At 38.8% G+C, this 21708-nt stretch overlaps 1 protein-coding gene across 1 annotated transcript in view; it reads left to right on the top strand.

The window, feature by feature from the left end:
- Positions 1-913: 913 nt before the first annotated feature.
- Positions 914-21708, top strand: part of SPAST (spastin) — a gene marked incomplete at its 3' end in the record, with an annotated part of 26722 nt that continues 5927 nt past the window's right edge. Inside the window, exons 1-7 of the mRNA XM_027899168.1 lie at positions 914-1410; positions 5507-5590; positions 6846-6929; positions 12569-12664; positions 19686-19873; positions 20871-21004; positions 21335-21428. Coding sequence (XP_027754969.1) covers positions 1002-1410; positions 5507-5590; positions 6846-6929; positions 12569-12664; positions 19686-19873; positions 20871-21004; positions 21335-21428 — 1089 coding nt within the window. The remainder of the gene's footprint in view (positions 1411-5506; positions 5591-6845; positions 6930-12568; positions 12665-19685; positions 19874-20870; positions 21005-21334; positions 21429-21708) is intronic.

The following is a 21708-nucleotide window of genomic DNA, read 5'->3' as shown; positions in this document are numbered from 1 at the left end:
ATTTTATTTGTAGAACAGAGGGCGTGACAAAACAAAACAACAGCAAAAAAGATCAACCAATAGGCAAGGCAACCAAAAGTGTGTGTGGGGGGGAAGACTGAAGCACAGATGAAGGGCCTTGCAACAGGGCTGAATATAGCAGTAGGCACAGAACGTGGGAATGCTGTTGTGTGGGTGCCTCCCCTTGTTTCCTAATTCAAAGGTACCTGGCGTTTTTAAGGTTTGAAATAACCAGAAGAGTAGGGAGCTGGAGCATTTGTCTCATTAGTGGATACATAAATAAATAAATATTATAGCTGGGAAAGTAATTGACAGACAAGGGCTTGGACAACTGGGTGATCGCTTTTTGTAACGAGGGTGGTAATAGAGTTCTGGGGGGTTTTTTTGTGGTTTTTTTTTTTTTTTTTACTTCTCAGGACGATGTATCTATAATGTATACTGAATTGCATTAGCTCCCTCTGTGTGAGCAGGCAGCTGTCATGTCGATTACAGAGATGCGGGGCAGACAAAGCGCCGGAGGACGCTCTCCCGGGGGCAGTTCCAGGCGGCGGAATCACGGACACCGCCGGTGACTGGCTGCCACACGTCCCTCCGTGCGAGGGAATTCCCCGGGCCCTCCTCGTGTGCCTCCAGCAATGACTCCCGGCGGGAGCGACGCCAGGGATCCGCGCTGCATTGTGCCTGCGGGGCGGCTCCCGACTCCAGTCAGAATAATTAATCCTATTAAATTATTCATCCTCCGTCCACTCGGTGCGTTTCCATGTGCCGACATCTAACGGCCTCGGCCACGGCTGGAGCAGCCTTGACTCTCTCCAGGCACAGCGCTGGAAAGCCCCGCCCCGCTCCCGGCAGGGTCCTCCCGCATCCCTTTCTCCCTCCCTCCGTCCCTCTTTCCCTCCCTCTCTCCCTCCCCCTGGGAGGGCCGAAAGGGGCGTCGCCGCCGCCATCGCCATGGCCGGTTGTTGTCAGTCGCTGGCAGCGGGTTATGGCGACGGCGGTGAATGAATTCTCCGGGCGGCCGAGGGAAGAAGAAGGGCTCAGCCGGCTCCAGCTCCTCGCCTCCGGCCGCCGGCGCCTCTCCCTCCGCGCCGCCCGGGCCGGCGCCCCCCGTGCCGCCGGCGGGGGCGGCGACGGCAGCGGCGTCCCCGCACAAGCGGAACCTGTACTACTTCTCGTACCCGCTCTTCGCCGCCTTCGCCCTGCTCCGCTTCGTCGCCTTCCAGCTCGGGCTGCTCTTCGCCTGGCTCTGCGAGCGCCTCTCCCGCGGCGCCCTCATGGCCGCCAAGGGCAGCAGGGCCGGGGCCGGCGACGCGCCCGAGCCCGGCGGGGCGCCCGAGACCGTGCGGGCGTGTCACAAGCGGGCCTTCGAGTGCATCTCCATGGCGCTGCGCATCGACGAGGACGAGACAGGTAGGGAGGGAGGGAGGGGAGCGCCCGCGGCCGCCTCGGGGTGCGGGAGGGGGTGGGCGGGCAGGGCCTTCCCGCCCTGTGCCGGGGAACCGCTTTCGGCGGAGGACAAACAAAACCCGCTCGTGTGATGGATGCGGCCTGCGGGGGTCGGTGCGGGAGGGAGCGGGGAGTGTGCCGTGCCCGCTGCCCGCCCCTGCCCGCGTACCGTGGCGGTGCTTTGGCCCCGGCCCGGCCCCGCCGCAGCCGGCAGGTGCAGGTCGGGTTAAAAAAGCTGCGGCTCGGGCTCGTTCCCCACGCAGTGCAGGCCCTCGTATTTCGCCCCAATAAAGTTTTTGCTCCGGAGGTCGGGGTGAGGCGATTAAAAAGTGGGGCGAAAGACAGGGTGCGTGACTAACAAGCCTTGGGTTTCACCAAGCCCGCCGGACAACAAAAGCACCAAGGACAATAATAAGGGTCCATCCTTTAGTACGCTGCCTGACAAATGATGCAAGTGCTGAAGCGAGTTTTCAGGAAACTTGACCCCCAAAATGGCCATTTAGAGTTGTCTTGACTTTTAAAGAAAGAAATACTTACTTGCATTTTGGCAGTTGTTTTTTTGTGTGGGCGGGTGGGTGGGTTTTTTGTTTGTTTGTGTTTTGCTTAAGGTGTTTGACACACTCTTGAAAAACCTAAAAACCTATCATTGTGTGACCAGAAGACCTTAAGGAAGACATTTAGGGTTCGTGTAAATAAAACACAGGAGTGAGGTATTTGTTTTTGTGTGTTTTGGTTTTGGTGGTTTTTGTTTGTTGTTTGTTTTTTGGTTTTTTTTTCCTAGAACATTAAAAAAAACCCCAAAAATATTTGCTATTACATTTGATTTAGCCATTTACATTAAACACAGCAGCACAGTTCTGTCAGCAGCCAAAAGGCAGGCCGTTAGGGGCATGCTGTGCTGTTTTTTAAAATTCTATGGAAACATTAGAATACCTTTATTCTTCACTTCTAAGTTGAGCTTTAGTGAAACTGCTGTCCTAGAGGAGGACATTAAAAATAGAGGAGTAGGCCTTCAGCAGAAGCTACATGCTGAGAGCACCATAAAAGCAAGGGATGTGTCTTGCTTTGCGTTGACAATTTGGGAGTGGCAGTGGCAAGCTCTGGGAGAGAGAAAGAAAACCTACCATGTGCAGCAAGGTTAATTTAGAACAGATGTACAGTGAGAGAGCACTGAGGGTCATAGGAGTGAGCAAAGCATGAAAGAAAATGAGGTAACTTAAAGCTTCAGTGTTGTTGATGATTGCTCTGTGAGGAGTAGCCTAAGTCTTATATTATCAGGTACCTGTTCCACTGTTGTGACCTATAACTGTTGGTGGTTTGGAGGGTAAGCCCTTAAATACCAGTTTTAATCATGGACTTGCTCTGTAGATACCCTTAGATTTATCGTATATGAATTAGCTGCACAGGTCATACATCTAATAAGATCATTTTTACTGCTAATGGGAGCAGTGGCACAGCTGTTACAGCCCTGCAACTGCAATATACATTTCACTGAGAAAGAACTCACTTTGCTTTAATGCATAGGTTTGTTATTTCCTTATCTATTTTTGCTGGAATATATGTCTATCTTTGATTTTTTTTTTTAATGTGTAAATAAGCTTTTTATAGCTTCCAACAGAAAACCATATGTTAGGCACAGTGTGTGAAACGGTTGGAATTTCTGAATTGTCTAATATCTGTTAGTTATGTGGTGGTTTTGCTGTTGTGGAAGCTGTGCACACTTCAGTAATTTTGACAGCACTTCTGGTAATTTTTTGTGCTTCTAAATTATTGGGGCAATTATTTTTGGTTTGGTATTTTCACAATCAAGCTTAATGTTTTTTCCTGGGACTGAGAAGGTACATGTGTTGTGTTGACCCCTGCCCTCAGCTAAGCATCCACACAGCTGCTTGTTTCCTCCCCTCAGTGGGACAGGGAAGAACATAGGAGGAGCAAAAGTCAGAAAAAAAGGTGAGAAAACTTTATGAGCAATGGCTGCCTTGGAAGACAGCCCCCATCCAGTTGTTCACCTACCCAAGATTAATTTACTGATGAGCATTGTACTGAATGATACAGAATATTTCTTAGGTCAGTTTGTGTCAGTCATCCTGCCAGTGTCCCCTCCCAGCTTCTTGTGCACCCCCAAGAATCTAGCGTGGGAAAAGGAAAACCTTGAGGTTGTGCTGTTCAAGCAGTACCCAAACCATTTCTCTGTTATCAACACTGTGTTAGTCACAAATCCAAAACACAGCAGCATTTGGGCTGTTTGTAGAAAATTATCTCCATTCCAGCCAGACTCAATACAGCTGATCAGCAGCTTCCAAGGAATGTGACATTTATTGCATTTTTAATGTCACAGTCACTGAAAACTAGTAAACCATTCTGTGTGGAGTCAGAGCACAAATTGTGCAAACAGCTTGCTGTGATATGGTGCTTTTAAAACTTTGTTATAAGTTTGAAAGTTATAAGCTGGAAGTGAAATTTTAATGACCTTGGCATGTTTGCAGCAGCTCCTCAGAGTAGCAACGGAAGTCAGGCAAAGCAGAGGTGGCTGGGATCATCGCAAATTTGATTTCTATTTAGTTATAATCAGCATTAGATTTACACTGCAATCAAAAATGTTTCTATGGGTCATGGGGAGAAGAAGCTTAAAGTAAAAAAAAAAAAAAAAAAGGCTAAAGAGAGGATTGAACTCTCTCAGCTTCAATGATTTAATTTCTCTAGCTTTATCCTTAACAGTCAGGATGTATGAGGCTGGTGAAGAAAGGGCAGTAATAAAATGATTCCTGGAGGGTGTGATGTTCATGGCTGTAGGAAGGTGCTCCTGTGCTTTGTGTTGGTAAGAAGAGCAAAGCGTGAAATTACCTGCACAGGGGATCTTGCCAAATGTTATTATTAAAAGATTTTGCTTCTGGAGAGGAGGAAGAGAAAACCCTGAAGAGGATTCTAGAAATATATTGAAATATTTTTACTGACACTAATATTTTCTAGAAAGTAGGTTTGAGACTGAAGTTATCAGAAGATTTGAGTGCAGAAGCAACACAATCACTGGTAACTGGCACTTAGGAATAGTTTTGTGAAATGTTATGTCATCTGAAAGTAGGGTAATGATATCTGAAGGTTTCATTGTAGGCATTTTTGGGTTTTTCTACCACTTGCAGCTGATCAGGTTTAACTTGTAATACAGAATGTGCTATATTCCTCTGTGGAAAGGCATGCTTAGTGTGACATAACTACCTTGCAAAAGTGTATTCCCACGTGCAGGCAAATATCTTTTTAAGGCGGAGTATTTACGGAAGGGGAGCAATATGGAGTAGATATTAATAGGTCTTCAGTGGTTTACTTGATGTTATGGTGTCATGTAGCATTGGTTAGGCATAGCCATGTTCATGGTTGTATTTGCTATAATAACCATTTAGGATGTGGTTGGTACAGAGGTGTACTCTTCATTCTACTTGCATTGTGCTTTGTGTTAGACTTGGCACACACCTGCAGTACAGCAGTTTCGTAATAGGATAAACAGAGAAATAGCCTTATGGCAAAAGAGATGCTCCGTACAAAAGATAGCCAGAGGAGAGGTGTCTCATCTCGCTCATGTAGTGTCTTGTTGCTTTTCTTCTTGAGTTTCTATGCTTCTAGTGTTACTTTGGTATTGATATAATCTATCACTGGAAGATTAAGAGGTACATCTCTATTTGCTGTTCCAGAAACAAAACCTGTTAATTTCACCATTTCTGTTGTGAATGAATTTGTGTAGGTGAGCTTTTTTACCTCGTTTTGTTTGTTCGTTTGGTTGATTGGTATTTAAGGGGATTTATCTTTTTAAGGCAGATGTAGAATATTCTTAAAACAGGCAAAAGTGATTTGAGGCTGGTGTAGTACCTGCTTTTAATAGAAAATCTTATTTGAAACTTAAGTAGATATAAAGTTGACAGTGTCCCTTTAAGAGTTTCTTTAAGTCATAGGATTTTGTTAAAATATCTCTTCCTGCTTCTTACTTGTTTTATGCAGCATTATATGGAACCATTCCTAAGCTTTAATTCATTACAGAAAATAATTGGTTCACTTCCTTTTTAAGCAGGACAAAAGGAACAAGCTGTTGAATGGTATAAGAAAGGAATTGAAGAACTGGAAAAAGGAATAGCTGTCTTAGTAATTGGTCAAGGTAAGCCAGTTTTGAGTTTTGTGGAACAGATTTTGGTTTATGGCTTCTTCAGAGTGAGAAATCAATATTGCTAAATATGATAGCTGCTAGGAATGGTCTGCTTTATGAATTAATTCATAAGATAGTTTCTTATTTTTGTTTTAGCCGTAGGTGAACGTTGGTCCATTTCTCTGCTCTGTGTCTATAACACATGCAAATTTTGCTCCAAATATTTTCAGACTCTCCAAAATCATAAGCAATTCATGAAAATCCTAAAGAAAAACAGTTGATTTCTTATATAATGGGAATGCTAAAACACTGAGTTCTGATTTGATTTGTCAAAGTTGACAGTTCATGTTCTCACTTATGCAGAATTTTATATTCCCTTCAGTATAACTTAAAAATAAACCCCCCGATTTGGAATGGTCTGACATTGTGGTTTTGAGTGGCTTAGGCCAAACTAGCTGAACGTTTCCAGCAAAGAAAAAAAGCCATCTCTGTATGTGGAACCACTTTAATCTGTAGTGTAAAAGCAGGTATGTACCATAGAGATACAGATGTAGTGAAGGACTTGCTAAGAATTTCTGTCCTCAGAATAATGCTGTAATTATAATAACTTAAATCTCCTGCCCCAACCCCAAACCTGTAAGTGCTTTTGCAGACTGCTATTTTATTCCTCAGCTGTGTTTAGAATGGTGTGGTGACATGTTACTTATGGGGCAATAGCAGTGGCATTTGATTCAAACTGTGTAAATTGCACAGTTTAAAAAAAAAAACTTGACTTGGACAGACAGAATTTCTTAGGAAGTAGTGGTATTATTGTCTACTTTTGTATGTTTTGAAATGTAAAGGGACACAGTCAACTGAATTTAAATCTGTTAATTTTGCCAAAGTGAGATCTTTTGAATTGTACTTGCCTCTCAGTCACTTTTCAAGCTTTGTAAAGATCTTTTTTTATTTGACTTCTGTTCAGAGAAATGCAGTGACAAAAAACATACATTTTAGGTCAAATGAAATGTTAGACACGATGCAAAGCAACGTTTGGGTTACCACAGCTCCAAGAGCAGTACAGTGAAGCAGATAGTGTCAAATAACTTTAAATTCTTGATTAAATAGGAAGCTTTAGAATTTTTCATTAGTTTTGTAACAAAGTTCTTTAGTGGAGGGAATAGATTAGGGGTGGGAGGAAGAGGAGGGAAGACTATGTGTCAGTATTTTAGCACTTAAAGAAGTTTATTTGCCAAATTGTGTTTTAACGTTGATTTTTCTTTGTAAGGTGATCAGTGTGAACGGGCTCGACGTCTCCAGTCTAAAATGATGACAAATTTGGCAATGGCCAAGGATCGCTTGCAGCTTTTAGGTACCAGTTACAATTCATGACTTTGGAAAGTTTGTAATTATTTGCACAGCTTCATGTAATGCCTTCTTCTAGAGTGTTACTTTGATTTTTAAAGGGAAGGAGTCATTATCTGTGTATAGTCTCTTTAGTTTTTACTTTAGAGTAAGTGCTGTTGATGCATTTTGAAAATGGAATTTCAGGTATAAAGTAACTGGAAAGTAGCATTCTCATAGTTCGCTTGACTCATAGAGTCAGGAGGTCTTATTCAATTCTTGTTGAAGTTTAGGATTTTTGCATTGGAACTGTAGTAAAGCTTGAAGTATTGGTGATCCTGAGTGCCAAGTGTGCCTCCTGTAAGTGTAACCACTTCATGTTCTGTTAATTTTACTGTCACTTAGCACACCATTTTGCCTTGCAATTTATATATAATAATAATAATAATAATTCTTTAGCATTGTGTAGACCGTAAGGTTGTGAAATCCTAATTCCCTTAGTTTTTTTCTAGTTTTTTCTTAGTTTTAAGACTAGCAGGTAAGGTCACTTCTTTTCAGAAGCGTGATATTGTATAGTTTTAGCTTTATTAAAATAAGGCGCTCTATATAAGCTCTTAATGGACAGAGTAAAACAGGCAGGATTGGAAATTGCATCTTACTGTGCCTGATAAACAGCCACAGATCCCCCCATCGAGCAACAAACCCACAACTTTGTGCAGTGCATCCTCTAAACTGAAGACTTGGGAAATGCTTTCATTTCAGTCAGTAAAATGAAGATAAAGATGGGTTTTTTTAATCACTCTCTACAGGTGAACTAAAAAATTTGCTTCAATTTAACTTTCATATCTGCAGCTTTAATCTTGCACTCTGTTGTTTGGAGCTCTACTAAGTCCTTTTCCTAGGAGCATATAAAGCAGCCAGGAAAATTCGTGTTCTTTTCTTCTTTTACACTTTATGACTCTGTAGTCCTGCCTGGTGATTGACAGGGAAGTTGTGAAAACCACAAGACAATGAGTCCCTTTTGTTTCCCTTGATGTCCTGGTGTCCTTAGAACTTTTTGTAAAAAGTTGGAGGCATATGGGGTGAAAGAGGCATGTGGCTTCTATGCTCTAATATGGATGTTTGTTGGTGCAATCTTAGTATGTGCAAAAAAGATATTTTCTACTTCTTAGGGTTAAAGGCTGACTTCTAGAGATAATATAAACTAGGGAACAATAGACAGAAAGTGATTACATGCCAACAGTCTTTGATAAAATATGGCTTGTTGCAGACATCCTAATTGCAAGTAACTAGAATTTCTTTTTAAAAATTTGTTGTTCTTTAAACTTGAAGTAACAGTGTCTGTATTTTGTTGGTATTGCTTCATCATTGCTTGTGTTACCACTTGCTGTGATCTGACTGAAAAAAAAAAAAGGGTAAACATCACAAAAAAGCCTAAAGTTGAAGTCCATTCATCTGGACATGTTATCACATACTATTTGTTTGCTCATTGAGAGTGCAGATTGAAAGGTAAACAGAACAGTGTTTATTGAATAAGTTGAAGTAAAATATTATTTTATTTTTAGTTTTATATTATCAGGAGTTTAGTACTTTGTTCTGTCTGGGTTCTTGTTTGGTTTGCACTGAGGATCTGCTTCAAACAGTGTACCTGAGAGCAAAATTTGGATAAAAAAGAGTGAGTGAAATCATGTGCCCTTTAGGAAGGAAAAAAAATGTGATTTGGGGAGATATTCCAATATCTTTAATCCCCTACGAGTTTGATCATTGTGGATCTATTTGAGTAATATTTTTATACCATCTAACCAACTTTCAAGTATTGACAGTGTCTCTTTTTATTACTTTATATGTAATTTTACATTGATTTTGTGGAAATTTAAGGTAATCTAGAGTTGAATTGCTTGTGCAATTCTAAACATAGCTTTTAGCCTGTTACTTATAGTAACAGATACTTGGAATTTTTAAGTGGTGTAGAGATCCTTTTGTAGTTGAACTAAACATGAGGTTCTTGAAGCTCTTAAGGTTCATAAAATGATTTTTCCTATGAATCCAGCTCATAAGAGCAGAGAGTAAGTGTTTTCCTTTAGCCATGTGGAATTTCTCCTTTTCTTGAGACAGAATAGGCAAGTCGTTTATTGCATTAACTGACAGAATAAAACAAACTTAAAGTAGACAATAGTATAAAATATTTCATCCTGCCTGCTAGACAGAGATGTGATTGTAGATTGCTTAACTGAAATGCCATCCAGTCAATCAAGTTACATTGTTAATACACAGAAAGTGAAAATTAAATCATATGGATTATAACTGTCCCTTGGAAGTGCTCAGTGTCTTCATTTTTTTTTTTTTTTGAAGTGTGTTGGTACATCAGCACAAGTTTAAGTTGCAAGACCCCGCTGACAGGAGTGTGATGTCTGATCACACCCGTGTGTTATCACCATGTGTCATCACACCACTGGTGCCTTTTAATGTTGGAAGTGGGTGGAGCTGCTTACCTTGGCTGATGGGTTTTCTATTTTGAGCCCTGTTTTCATTTTGAGTCTATATTTCTGTATCTTACTCTGTTTGAAGCTGTAACGTGTCACAGTCTGAAAGCTGAAGTTGCTACTGGTGTGTTTCAAAGCACCTCAGGGTGACTCAATCACTTTGTCAGTCCACTGACAATTCTGAGTGGTGCCAGCTGTCAGGGGGATTCCAAGTTCTACCATTTGGATTGGTGGCAGCCCCCATTTTTGACATGGTTTGGGGTGTGTTACTTGTGTGTTTACTCAGATGAGGGGCTAAATCTTGCTGCTTTGATGGTCTTCACAGAACTGATCTCTCGTGGATAACTTATCACTCGTGTTAGTCATTATATTTGATATATGTAAAATGACAGGAGGGTATTTGTTTTCTGCAGTGGATACACAGAACTCAGCAGTTTGTTGTCCCTAAAGATAGAGAACCAGCATGTCCAGTGCAATCCTATTCACTTCTAATGCTATTTATGTTTTATCTATTTGTGTTTTCTATTTCAGAGAGACTTTCCAAAGGGGAATAGACTTTTGTCCCCACAAGTGCCTTCCTGTGTATTATGCACAGCTTCAGTATTTTGATTGAAGGGTGCACATGGCACATCATTCAAATACCTTTCATCAGTATCCTCTTTGGAGGATACTGATACTCCTCAATGCTGCCCTTGTATACGTAGGGTCTTCAGTGGACACCTTTTGGGATCCTCCACTTTCTTGGAGGCAAGGGGGGTTTTTTGCTTCAGGCTTGTGTTACAGGGTGACTTTTTTTTTATAAATCAGTTACCTTGAAGTCAGGGTCTGGTGTTGTCTAACTACGGCAGCGGCTGCAGTGCTATTGATTTGGTAGGTTTATGTCAGCTGTGTATCATCAAGGAGAAATAATGAATGAGATTCTGTGAACTTCTGGGTTTTTTTTCAATGGCTGGAGACAGAGAGGGAAAGCTTTTCTCATCTCACTCATGGCTAGGCTTCGCGAACAAAGATGTGAGAAGGGGCTCTACCCACGCTTGCTACAAGCGGTGATGGTGTCCTGCTAATTCCCTGGAATAATATTTAATAGCCTAAGTTATCTTTGATATTCTAGAGGACCTTACAGTGACATTGTCACTAAAGAAAAGTGATATGGGTTTTTTTTGGATTTTATATGCAATACTAAAATTACATGTTAATATGTAATGTAATGAGAAGACAGTGCATGAACTGAAACTGGACAACAGTTGGATTACACTTTTTCTTTTTTTCCTTTTCGTTGGAGTTCTGGAGTTCCTAAACATGTGGAACTAGCTGAGCCATTGAAAACTGTAGGAAAACCCCACTGTCAAATTGTGGCTTTGAAGAAAATAGCATTTCCTGAATTCTTGCCCAGGCCAATTGATGTTGTTATCATCCCTCACTAGGAAGCTTTTTTTTTTTTTTTTTTAAAATGCAGAAATGTTCTCCAAAACATAACTGATTATCTAGTATCTTAAAAAGTCTATTAACGCTAATTTGCTTCATAAGCTTCTGTATGAACTATCCATTCTGATTGCATGCACCGGGCAGGAAGTAGACCATTCTGCTGTCTCCTTTCGTAATGCTCCATCCACTGAAATGGTGTATTGTCTTTGCAGTCAGTTGTACTTAAAGGACTTTCCTTACACCTCTAGGGAGGAAAGCTCATTAGGGTAACTTCTTGGAAATTGCAAAGCTTGTGGTTGGTTGAAGGCTGTTCTTGTGTGACTAATATTTTTTTGTTTCACTGTGCCCGACTCTTCAGTGCTTTCAATTTAAAACAAAGCTAAACCTTGGGTGCACATACTAATCCTGAACTTAAGCTTTTCGGATTTGCCTGTGGCTTCTAAGTGTTCACCTAAACCTCATCTTGTTCCGTATGAATATTATTATTAAGCCTCATTATTGTGAGGTGTAAAGATATTATTCAGGGAGGCAAAGCAGTGAATGATCAGGAGCAAGAAGAAGAAGAAAGGAATACAGCAGAAAGACTGGACAGAGATCTGTAATAGATAAGCGTAAGGAAGGAAGTGCTCATGCTTGTTGGTTTGTATGATCTGGCAGCAATGATCTGCAATGGCAATTCTTCCTCCAATCAGGGCGTTGATGACCTCGAGTGTGCATATTTTCAGTGGAATTTGTCTGCTTTTGCAGTATGTGCTTTCATGTTTCCAGAGGACATTGCTCCTCTACTTGGCCATCTCCTGTCCTGCAGCTTCTTGGTACTGTTATCTCTTGGGGGTGAGCAGAAAAAAAAAAGGGGGAAGGGAAGAAGAGCTTGGCAATGTATGCCTTGCATCCTTACAAACCATGTCTTGATTATAAAACCAGAGGATTTTTGTGAAATAAAGGTGGGAGAGACAGTAGAGTGCCCCAAAAGTAAGGCCTAGAGGTTTTAAACTGCAGTGGGAAAAGCAGGAGCTGATAGCTGAGCTGCAGAGAACAAGTAGTCTTTAATTCTTTTTTTGTGTTTTCAGCCTTACACTCTTTGACTTATGGTTTGGCTGTTTCTCATTACTTCTCAAAGTTAATTTCTTTCTCCTTTAACTTTATAATATAACTGTTATATTCAGATGTTTCTGAGGTTAATATTCCTAAAGAATAGTTTGCATGACAGTTTTATTAACATAATTTCTAAGCAATTATATTTCTAAATAGAGATCTTAAAAGACATAATTGTAATGTATATATGTTTTGCTTGAAGTTTGAGGTTTCTGTAAAATGTTTACTGGCTGTTACTACTTAAGTGAAACATTTAATATGCAAAGAAGTGATGACTCAGTACAGTTGATCAAAAGTAACACCTTAGGGAGGACTTTGAGAAATGGGTTATCAGCACAAATATTTAGTAAATTAAATAGATTCAATCCTGAACATGGCTTTGGAAAAGTAACCACAGTCACTAGACTGGAAAGATTGTAGTAATTAACTCAGCCGTAAATGGTGAGTTTTAAAGCTGTTTTCAGTCATGCTCATACTAACAGAATTTTCTTATAAGTTTGCTAAATGTTGTAGAATAGTTAGAAATATTCCTTTTATCTTTAACTATAACAAAGCCAAACTTGACATTTGTGTGTTCAACATACATAAATTTTCTTGGTTCATTTTTGGTTTTTGTTTGTTTATTTTATCCTTTTTCCTCCCTCCCCCTCTGTCTACTATGTAGAGAAGCTGCAGGCAGTTTTGCAAATTTCCAAGCCGCAAATGGAGGTCTATAATGACAGTACTAACCTGGCATGCCGCAATGGACATCTCCAGTCAGGTGGGTTTGGTTTTACCGGCACCTATTGAGGGGATGTCTCTCAGTTTCTGGTGTATTACAGGGAAAAATAATGCAATGCTATGTTCTGGTCCCACCAACTTTAAAGAAAAATTGTTTATATTTCTGTTTTTAAAGGCTTTGTATAAAATACGTCCCATCCTTTCCATGGCTTTGACAACACTGTTTTATTTTGTAGTATTCAGTTCTCTTACAGTGACTGTCTTAGAATTCATAACTATTTACTAAAACAACGTTTTTGAACATATTTCTCATGTTACATTTTTCAAGGAAAGTGTCAATGTCAGATATGTAGGTTATATATTGTGCCTACATAGGTAGTTCTTTCTTTATGATATTGTGTGAGTGAATGTGCATTTATGTTAAGCTACTTTAAATTTATGGGGTTTTTACACTGAGAATGTGATACAGAGTTAAAACCAGGGGGGGACCACAACAGCTCTTGTTTTGTCAAGAAAGGTGGTTTTAATCCTTTCCCAGAAGACTAACCAGGTATACTAAAATAGCAGAAATAAACCTGTTTCTTTATACAGAAAGGGTAAAGTTACTGTGAGGTTTGGGAACTGCTTTTGGGGAGTGTTTTAAGCCAGCAGTAAGCTCTTGTCACAATTGTGATTTCAACAAATTCAGTGAATTACAGTAGCCTACAATGAGGTTAAATAGAGAGCTAACAAGCATGGAAGTTCATAAAGCTTGTCTGAGTCAAGAGCAGCATTCAGTTTTTGAAGTAAGTAAACTGAAACTTAGTGTGTACCACATGCTTCTGTTTGGGTTTTGGTTTTGTGTGTGTGTGTTTTTTTTTTTCTCAGATATTTTTCTCAAGTCATCTTACTGTTTAGTTTTATTCTTTCCAAGGTATAAGAAGTTAAACTACTGTGTCATGTTAGGCACCTTTACATTATTCTCTGTGTGGTAGTTTTGTTTAACTGCGTTTGTGAAAAAAGTGTAGTTAAAACGGCTCTTTGGTTTAAATTCTTAGGTATACTGATGTTGAACCTTCTACCTTCAATGGTCCAGAACAACTCCTGTCTTTTTAGCAGGCTGGCTAGAGACTGAATGAACAAGTACATAGATAGACACACAAAAGTTGATAACATATTCTATTTAATATGAACAGCTTTTTCTTTAAACTCGTAATATTTTCTTGTACCTTTGTCTCAGTGTGTCTCAGAATTGGATACTGCAGGAGAAGGTTAGATGGAATTTTCTCTCTTAAAACTGTTATTTTACTTAATATGTTAGTAATAAAGCATAGAATATTCATTGGTATCTACTGGAAATAAAGAAACATTTTGCCAGTTCTTTGTCAGGTGTTTGTATTCACAGAAGTTATTGTAGCAGAAGGTGGTCACTATGAGTAAACTTGTGGAAAGTGATATGAGTCAATTTACACACTTGCAGTCATACTCCAGGTGATTTAGAGAAGACGAACCACTTTTGCAAAACTGTGAAGGAAATGGCAGTGAAATGACTGCAAAGAGCCACAACCTTCTGGGAGTGCATTTTTCTGAGAGTCTTACCACTTTCTGAAAAGGAGTGTGGGCTGCCAGAGAAATGGTCATGTACCAAACTTGATGGGATCTGAGAAGGGACAGAAGGGATCAAGAGCAGGTCCTAAAAAAAAATTAGGTACCAGGCATCTACTGATTACTTTGAACAGATTTCAAGAGGCTTGTTCCATTTCCATTTGCCAAAGGTAGAGTTTAGATTTATAACTTGGGGAACTCAGAGCATTACCGAAAGTATTGAACTTTTCCCGCAGCTGTGGGTCCCTGGCAGTACCGTGAAAGTCAGCCAATTAACAGTTGTCTGAATTTCTTAATTGGCTGGTGCCTGTGCTGTTGTGCTTGCTTTTTATGTCTCTCTTTTTTGGGTGTTGGGGGGAGGGAGCCTTGTTTGTAAAAACATGCTGGTACTACACTTTTTTCTTAAAAGTAGTATATTGGTTGTTTTTTACTCTGCTAATCATCTTGCTGCTGTTCTTCCTTTATACATGGAAAAATGGTATTTTCACACAGACAGCTGCAGTAATTCAGAAACACAAACTAGATGACAAATTCTTAGGAAGCTGTACAAAATCAGTTTGCAGGCTACTTCAGATAAGAGAACTGCTGTTACTGAGAAAGTAGAGGTACTTCAGAGATACTGAGCAGCAGGGCACTAGAATAAACCTAATTTTCTATCTACATAAAGTATTACCTGTGCTGTTGCCTAAAAGCATGAGCTTTTTAAAAGTCCAGGATTTTATGAAGTGTGAAACGTGGTCATTCTTAGTTTTAATATCAACAAAATACCTTCTTTGGTCTAAAACTGGCCAGTTCTTTGGTCTAAAATTGCTTTGCTTTCATTCACTTGCCTTTAAAGGCCGAAGTTTTTGCAGATGTTTTTGCTTCATAATTTTATCTGATATCCTATTGCCACAGCCGTACTGCACATTTTTTGTATTTCCAAAGTGGTACTGATTTGAGATTCTTCCTTCTCTCAAGATCCTATTTGTGTCAGCCTTTCGGGCCAATTTACCTAATTCTAATACAAGACACCACCTGTCCCTGTCTTTTTCATTCATAGTTTCCAAACATACCTGAATAGTTGGAGATTTTTCTTGAGAATTTATTTTAGAGATTTAGAGTGACTTTTTTTTTTCAAAGACCTCATTGCAGCAGTATCACCAGCCCTTCAGTTGCAGAGGACTATGCAGTAACTTACCTAAAGAGTATTAACAAGTAGCCTTGATCCAAACCTTTATTTTGAAATACGTAATTATTGTTTAATATACATCACTCTTGTACTCACAACAGTCTTAAATTAGATGTAAAACAATTTACCTATATTTTTTTCCCTCAGATGTGCTTGTTTTCCTTTGCATTGTGGGTTGTTGATTTTAAATGAGCTTGGAAAGGAGATTGTGCCAGTCTTCCAAAGGCAGAGCTTGAGTTTTATGAACACGTTTACTGGGCATACAGTACTGATAGTATTACAGTAATCCCAGTGTACCATTTTACATTTAACATGTAAATCTCAGCAGGATGTATGATCAGAGAAAGCATTAAGTTTCTGTTACTTACTACAACATGAACACTGTGCAACTAGCTAGTATTTTGCTTCAGTTTTCACATGGAAGGACTTGCTGGCTAGTCTTTAATAGTAGACATATATTGGCAATGTTTATCCAAATGCAAAAGTTGTACTAATACTGAATTTTTAAGGAGTTTCCCAAGTAGAAGAACAAGTAGCAGTAAAGTAATTTTTAACACTCTAATTTGGCAACAGTGGATCTGACTGATAAGGCTCTGTCAGTTCAGAAAGAACTGTATTTCTCACCTGGGTAGCTGTGCTACCGTTTAAAACGTGGAACATGTCCTTCACGGTTTCTGAAGCTTTCTGTTAGGTAGCTTTTATTACTTGAGTCTACCAAATTGAAAAATCTGAATAGAATATTTGAAAGAATTGTTATTTAAAGATTTTTTTTTTTTAATAGAACTACTTACGTAAAGGTACAGACAATTCTAGACTGGAGAATTTTTTTCCCAGTGTGGGGTCCACAGACCATGTACAGTAACTCCTCTTAGTCGCTTTACATTGGTTATCAATAGGCATATGTGAAGAATTTCTGAGGAGTATTCCCTGATGATATTTAAGGTATCACAACTAAAGGCTGGAAATTGTTCTGCAATACCGGAATTGCTGTTGCTAATTTTAATTTAAATTTCTCTTGGATGCTTAAAAAGTTATAGACAAGTAGAAACTTTTTTATTAAGATCTGCTTCAATCTGATTTAAATGGGCAAAAGAAAATATAATTGGTTTGCTTTTTAGAAATATAAAGTATGTTGTTATATTTTTTAAATAAATGAGCTACTGCTGCATGTTTTTTGTGTTTGCAGGTATTTAATATAATCAAGCTTCTCTTAAACTTGTTCAAGCATATCTATACTTTATTTTATCCTTAAAACAGTTTGATATAAATTTAATATCAATAATATCAATTTTATATATAAATTTAACATTTATATCTGTAAGGGAGTCTGAAATTGGCACCTATGTCTGCAGCTTACCACAATTTAACCAACAGAAAACCCCAGACAAAATTTTGCTGCCTGCTTGTTTGTAATTTGTTTGTGTTGTGTATATATTTGGATGGCAGATTAAAATTGCAGGGATGCTTTCAGGACCAGACAGCTATTATGTCTGTGTAATCCAGTGGTGTTAGCTTGGAGCTTTAAAGTAAATTCTGTCCAGAATTAGACAGTAACATCAAACTGATCAACCCTCTATTACTATCCTGTAAATATATATGAAATAGACAATTGAACTGCTGAGTGTTTCAGATACGCTTGAAAAAATACCATGGTGTCTCTTTGCCATTAGAACTTACTTCACGCACTTCATTATTGTTTTAAACAAAACAGTGAAACATTTGGCAAAAGGCTGCTGGAGATACTGTGAAGGTTTTAAGGTCACTTGCTCTGTATTTTCAGTCTTTGAGGAGATGACAAATACAAATGGGTAAAGAGGGGGTTTTGGGCTTTTGCATTTGTTACAGCAAAATGTATATCTTGCACAGTGAAACAGTGAGAGCTCTCTGACAAGTGACGTACACTTAAACACTTCACACTTTAGAAACAGGGAAACTTTAGATAAACCGTAATTCTGAAAAATTTGATCACATTTTTATTTGTTGGCTCAATGAGAATTTGTATATAAAATGAAGTTTCCCTCTGGAGTTGACACTGAACAAACAATTATGTTCAAGAGATGTTCATCAGCGCTTCTTTGTGTGCAGCCCATCAGGACTGACCACAAAACATATATAAACCTAGTAGTCTTGAGTCCTGGAGGTACAGCTGCAGTAAGTAATAACTTGTGTTTAAACCTTTCTCTTTTCCCCTCTTTCCCCCCTTGTATTTCCTGCTTCTTGAAATACTCTTTACGTGTGCAATTTTATGATCCTCAAAATTGCAGTGTCTGTATATTATTCTCAATAGGAGGGAATAGTTCTGGGGAAGTGTGATAACTGAGCAACTTGTTAGGGTGAAGGAGATGGAGAAAAACTACTTCAGCTTTTTGAAGTCTTCCCATGTTGACTTTAAGCCAGCTGTGCAAATGAGGTTGAGGGGGAAAAAAACCCAACCAAACTGAGGGCCACCTTTTGATTAAATTGGGCCAGTCAAAGTGTTGAGTAGCTGGATGCTTTAACAGATTCATGCTTTTTGAACTTGAAAGTTTCTGAGTATGACTAAAGAGTTTTTGACTTGGAAATTCCTGTGTGGGAATGACTAAGTAAATTTAACCTGCTCTAGAGCTGTGTGTGACTTAATCAGTAGCCAGTTTTGGTGTTTTTTCTTGTTTTGTTTTGGGTGGTTTCTTGTTTAATTTTTTCAAGAAATATCTTACAGGTAAACGTACTTAATTCTATTCTTCAAGTTCCCTTGTTTTTTGCATATTGATATATCTGCATTGTTTATGATGTGACCCCTGTAGAGTTTCTTTAACTCTAAAAAGAGGTCATTTGTGACAAAAGAAAGGCTTTAGAAACCTTGTAGCTAGGTTGTTAAGGATACCTGCAGACTGTGTAGAGATTTGCTCCTGGTAGTATGTTTAAAGAGGCTCAGAACATGGTAGTGGTTAAGTGATCCTTCCATGATACTGTTTCACTGAAGTATTCTTTGAATTTTTTAAACACAATAAAAATTACAACCCTTTTTACTTAAAGCATTTTTCACTGAATTGCAATATTGTAAGTTAAAAATACTTCATAGAGTCATTAATTTCCTTTAAAATCAGAGTTTTTTGGCCCGTTCCTTGAAACAGATCAAATTGAGTTGCAGATTTCTAAAAACTTCGTGAAGGAACTTGTAGCTGAAATCCATCTTGAGCTTCCTTACCTCTGAAACCATATTTCTCTTATGTAATCAAAAGGCTTCTTAATCCTTTAAAAAGGATATACAATATGGCAGTATTTGCAGTTTTCATCACCAACAACAGTACTGTACTAGACAGTTTCCAGCAGTGTATTCCCGCTACAAAAAGTCTCCCATCTGATGCTATTCTCTAATCATTAACCAACCTGACCAACCTGCCTGCTTGCTGTAGCATGTTCTTATCTCTGAGTCTCTGATTTGATGTTTAACACATGCTATTTCTGTGCCAAAACCCTTCATTTTATCATGTATCCCATATGGAGAACGTAGAAATCAAGTGCTATTTTGTTTAGACCAAAATGGCCTCTTGTAGTGTGATGACTTGGGGCCAATATTTTAAGTTTTTTCTCTGTCACCTAATTTGAGACTTCACTGCTTCATCGTGGAGGTGAATTAGTAGTGTGAATGGAATGTTTGGTGGTGTTTGAATCAACGGTATAATATATTTTAAGACTTAAAATTAAGTGTAGGAAGGTAAGCGGCTTCACAGCTGTCTATTTAGAATTTACTTACCCTTTGAGATTCCTAAAGTGAAAGAAAGTTGTAAGAAAAAACACCTGACAGAAGCTTGCAGGTATAACTATTTCAGTATTCCCAATTTAAAATGCCTTGGTGAAGCTTCTGTGTGGAAAGTCTGGGTAGTGTTAACTAGAATCCAAAGTAATGAGACTGCTAACACCATTTAAGGAATTAAGACTCTGAATCTAAAGGCTTGAAATTCGGGGATGATTATAATGATTAATTTTAGGAGTTCTTTGGAAAGAAGGCAGCAGAGCACAAGCCAGAAGACTTTGCACTGTAAGGGATAGATGGTGTTCATCCCTTGATAAAAGGACTCAGTTATCTCTGGCTTTTCCAAGATGGCTAACTAGTGTTCATTTTGAGAGCTCCTAAAATTTTAAATCTTAACTTTAGGTGAAAGCAGCAGTTAATATCCCCCTAATAGTACTAAATATCTTTTGAAATTTGAGTTATTCTTCTATAACACTATATTATAGGTTTCAACATTCTATCTTCAAGTTAGAGTTGATGGTAAAAGTATGACTGCAGCAAATGTTCTTATTACATTGGTTTTCTTTATAGAAAGTGGAGCAGTTCCAAAAAAGAAGGATCCCTTAACACACACAAGTAATTCACTTCCTCGTTCAAAAACTGTTGCAAAAACCGGATCCACAGGCCTTTCAGGTCACCATAGAACGCCCAGCTACAGTGGGATATCGTCATCTTCTGTGTCTAGACCAGCACCTAATTCTGCAGCTTCAACTCACAAGGTATGGTGAGGTTAAACACAGGAGTATACAATTGAAAAATGAATGTAAGTTCCAGAACAAAGAGTGGATTTAATTTCTTTATTGCAGTGTTGTAGCAGCAGAAAATTTTTTGGAAAAAACCCTGAAACCCCTACATTTTTTGGCCAAGCCTCTTGAGCTAGGCTGCGGCGTGGGTTTTAGAAACCGGGGGACATCGAATGGGTGCATGGGCAAATGGATTTTAAATTTAACCACAGTAATAAATAATACTTGTTTTTAAAATTGCATGACAAACAGAGTGAAGGCTATCTAGGAGAAAAATAGATAGCAGGATGTAAAGATAGTGGGGAAAAAAACCCTCTTACTCCAGAACTACAGATTTTTCCCCCTATGAGTTCCTCCTCTTCTAAAGCATTCATATGTGCACAGGTTGTATTGAAAAGCAAGTTATGGTTAGATTGGGACTGAAACAGAAAAATATGTCTTATACTAAGAATATAGAAAAATACACCGTTTCTGTTGACCCATCTTTTTCCCTTCCATCCTTCTCACCCTCTCACCCCCACTACTCCTACTGTAAAGTAAAATAAAGAGCAGACTGAATGTAAAAGTGGTTAAAATGTTATTGCTACTACAATATGAAGGCTTTTAAGTGGCCTGTTATTAAAGTATGACAGCAGTAGAAATTCTTGCTTATAGTATGGAGGATCTGGAGTGGTTTGTAATGCTTATTTCTAGAGTATGCTGGGAGACAATATCATAGTTAAGTATAATGAATTATCAAACAAAAAAACCCTAACCCCAAACCAAAGACCCCTCACCACTGGAGCCTATGATGTTCTACCCATGTATGAATATGATAATATGATTTGTAGCAAAATACAGCATCAGAATATCTGGTATTTGTTAATGTATTATGTTCTACTGGAGTAAAAGAAATGTGGAAGTTGTTTTGTTAACACTGTGCTTTTAAAGTATTGATCTGGGTTTTTTGGGTTTTTTTCTTCCCCCTCTCCAGGCTGCTCCTAAAAACAGCAGAACAAATAAGCCTTCTACTCCTACCCCTGCTCCTCGAAAAAAGAAAGACATGAAGATATTTAGAAATGTGGACAGTAATCTTGCTAACCTTATCTTGAATGAAGTTGTTGATAGGTAAGTCTGAAGAAAATTAGGCTTTTCAATGCATAAAATCAGTTTTTAATTCAGTACAGTCTTGGTCTACTTGGAATGAAATCAGTGCCTCTAGTTTGTTGAGGGGTTTTGGGAGGATTGTTCTGGGTGTATTTTTTTTTTTGTAGTTACTTTGGTAAAAGGATGAAAATTCAATTCAGAAATACTTCTTTTTTTAAATGCTTAGCAATGTAAGTTGTAGATTTTCTCAAAAGGGTTCTGTATAAATAGTCAAGTGTGTTAAATTAGTCAGCTGCAGCTGAAAAAGAGTATCTCATTGTTAGACTAATTAGTATTCCATTTCTTTGTTAGTGGGCCAGCTGTCAAATTTGATGATATCGCAGGGCAGGAATTGGCTAAACAAGCTTTGCAAGAAATTGTTATCCTTCCTTCTCTTAGACCTGAGGTAAGCAACTGGGTGTTATCAGTCCATGACAGGATCAAAGAAATGTATTGTGCTTCACCCATGAAGTGGTGGTTCTTGAATCCCATCTTTACTGATCACGATTGCTATCAGTAGCTGTGTGGTGATAGCCATCTTGGGGAATGTAGGATCGATGTGTTAAAATACTGTCATAAAATTCCTTGTCTTCTGGTTAGTCAATGCTGGAGAAAGTGGCTGGGGCAAGAGCTTAAAAAAAACAAACCCCAAGCCAAAACCAAACCATCAAACCACAAACCCCTAA

Source organism: Empidonax traillii, unplaced genomic scaffold (assembly GCF_003031625.1).
Source record: "Empidonax traillii isolate 1590-97213 ecotype Southwest subspecies unplaced genomic scaffold, ASM303162v1 scaffold648:size464035, whole genome shotgun sequence".
Taxonomy (NCBI): domain Eukaryota; kingdom Metazoa; phylum Chordata; class Aves; order Passeriformes; family Tyrannidae; genus Empidonax; species Empidonax traillii.
The sequence above is the reverse complement of the archived record's forward strand: the minus strand, read 5'-3'. Positions and strand labels throughout refer to the sequence as shown.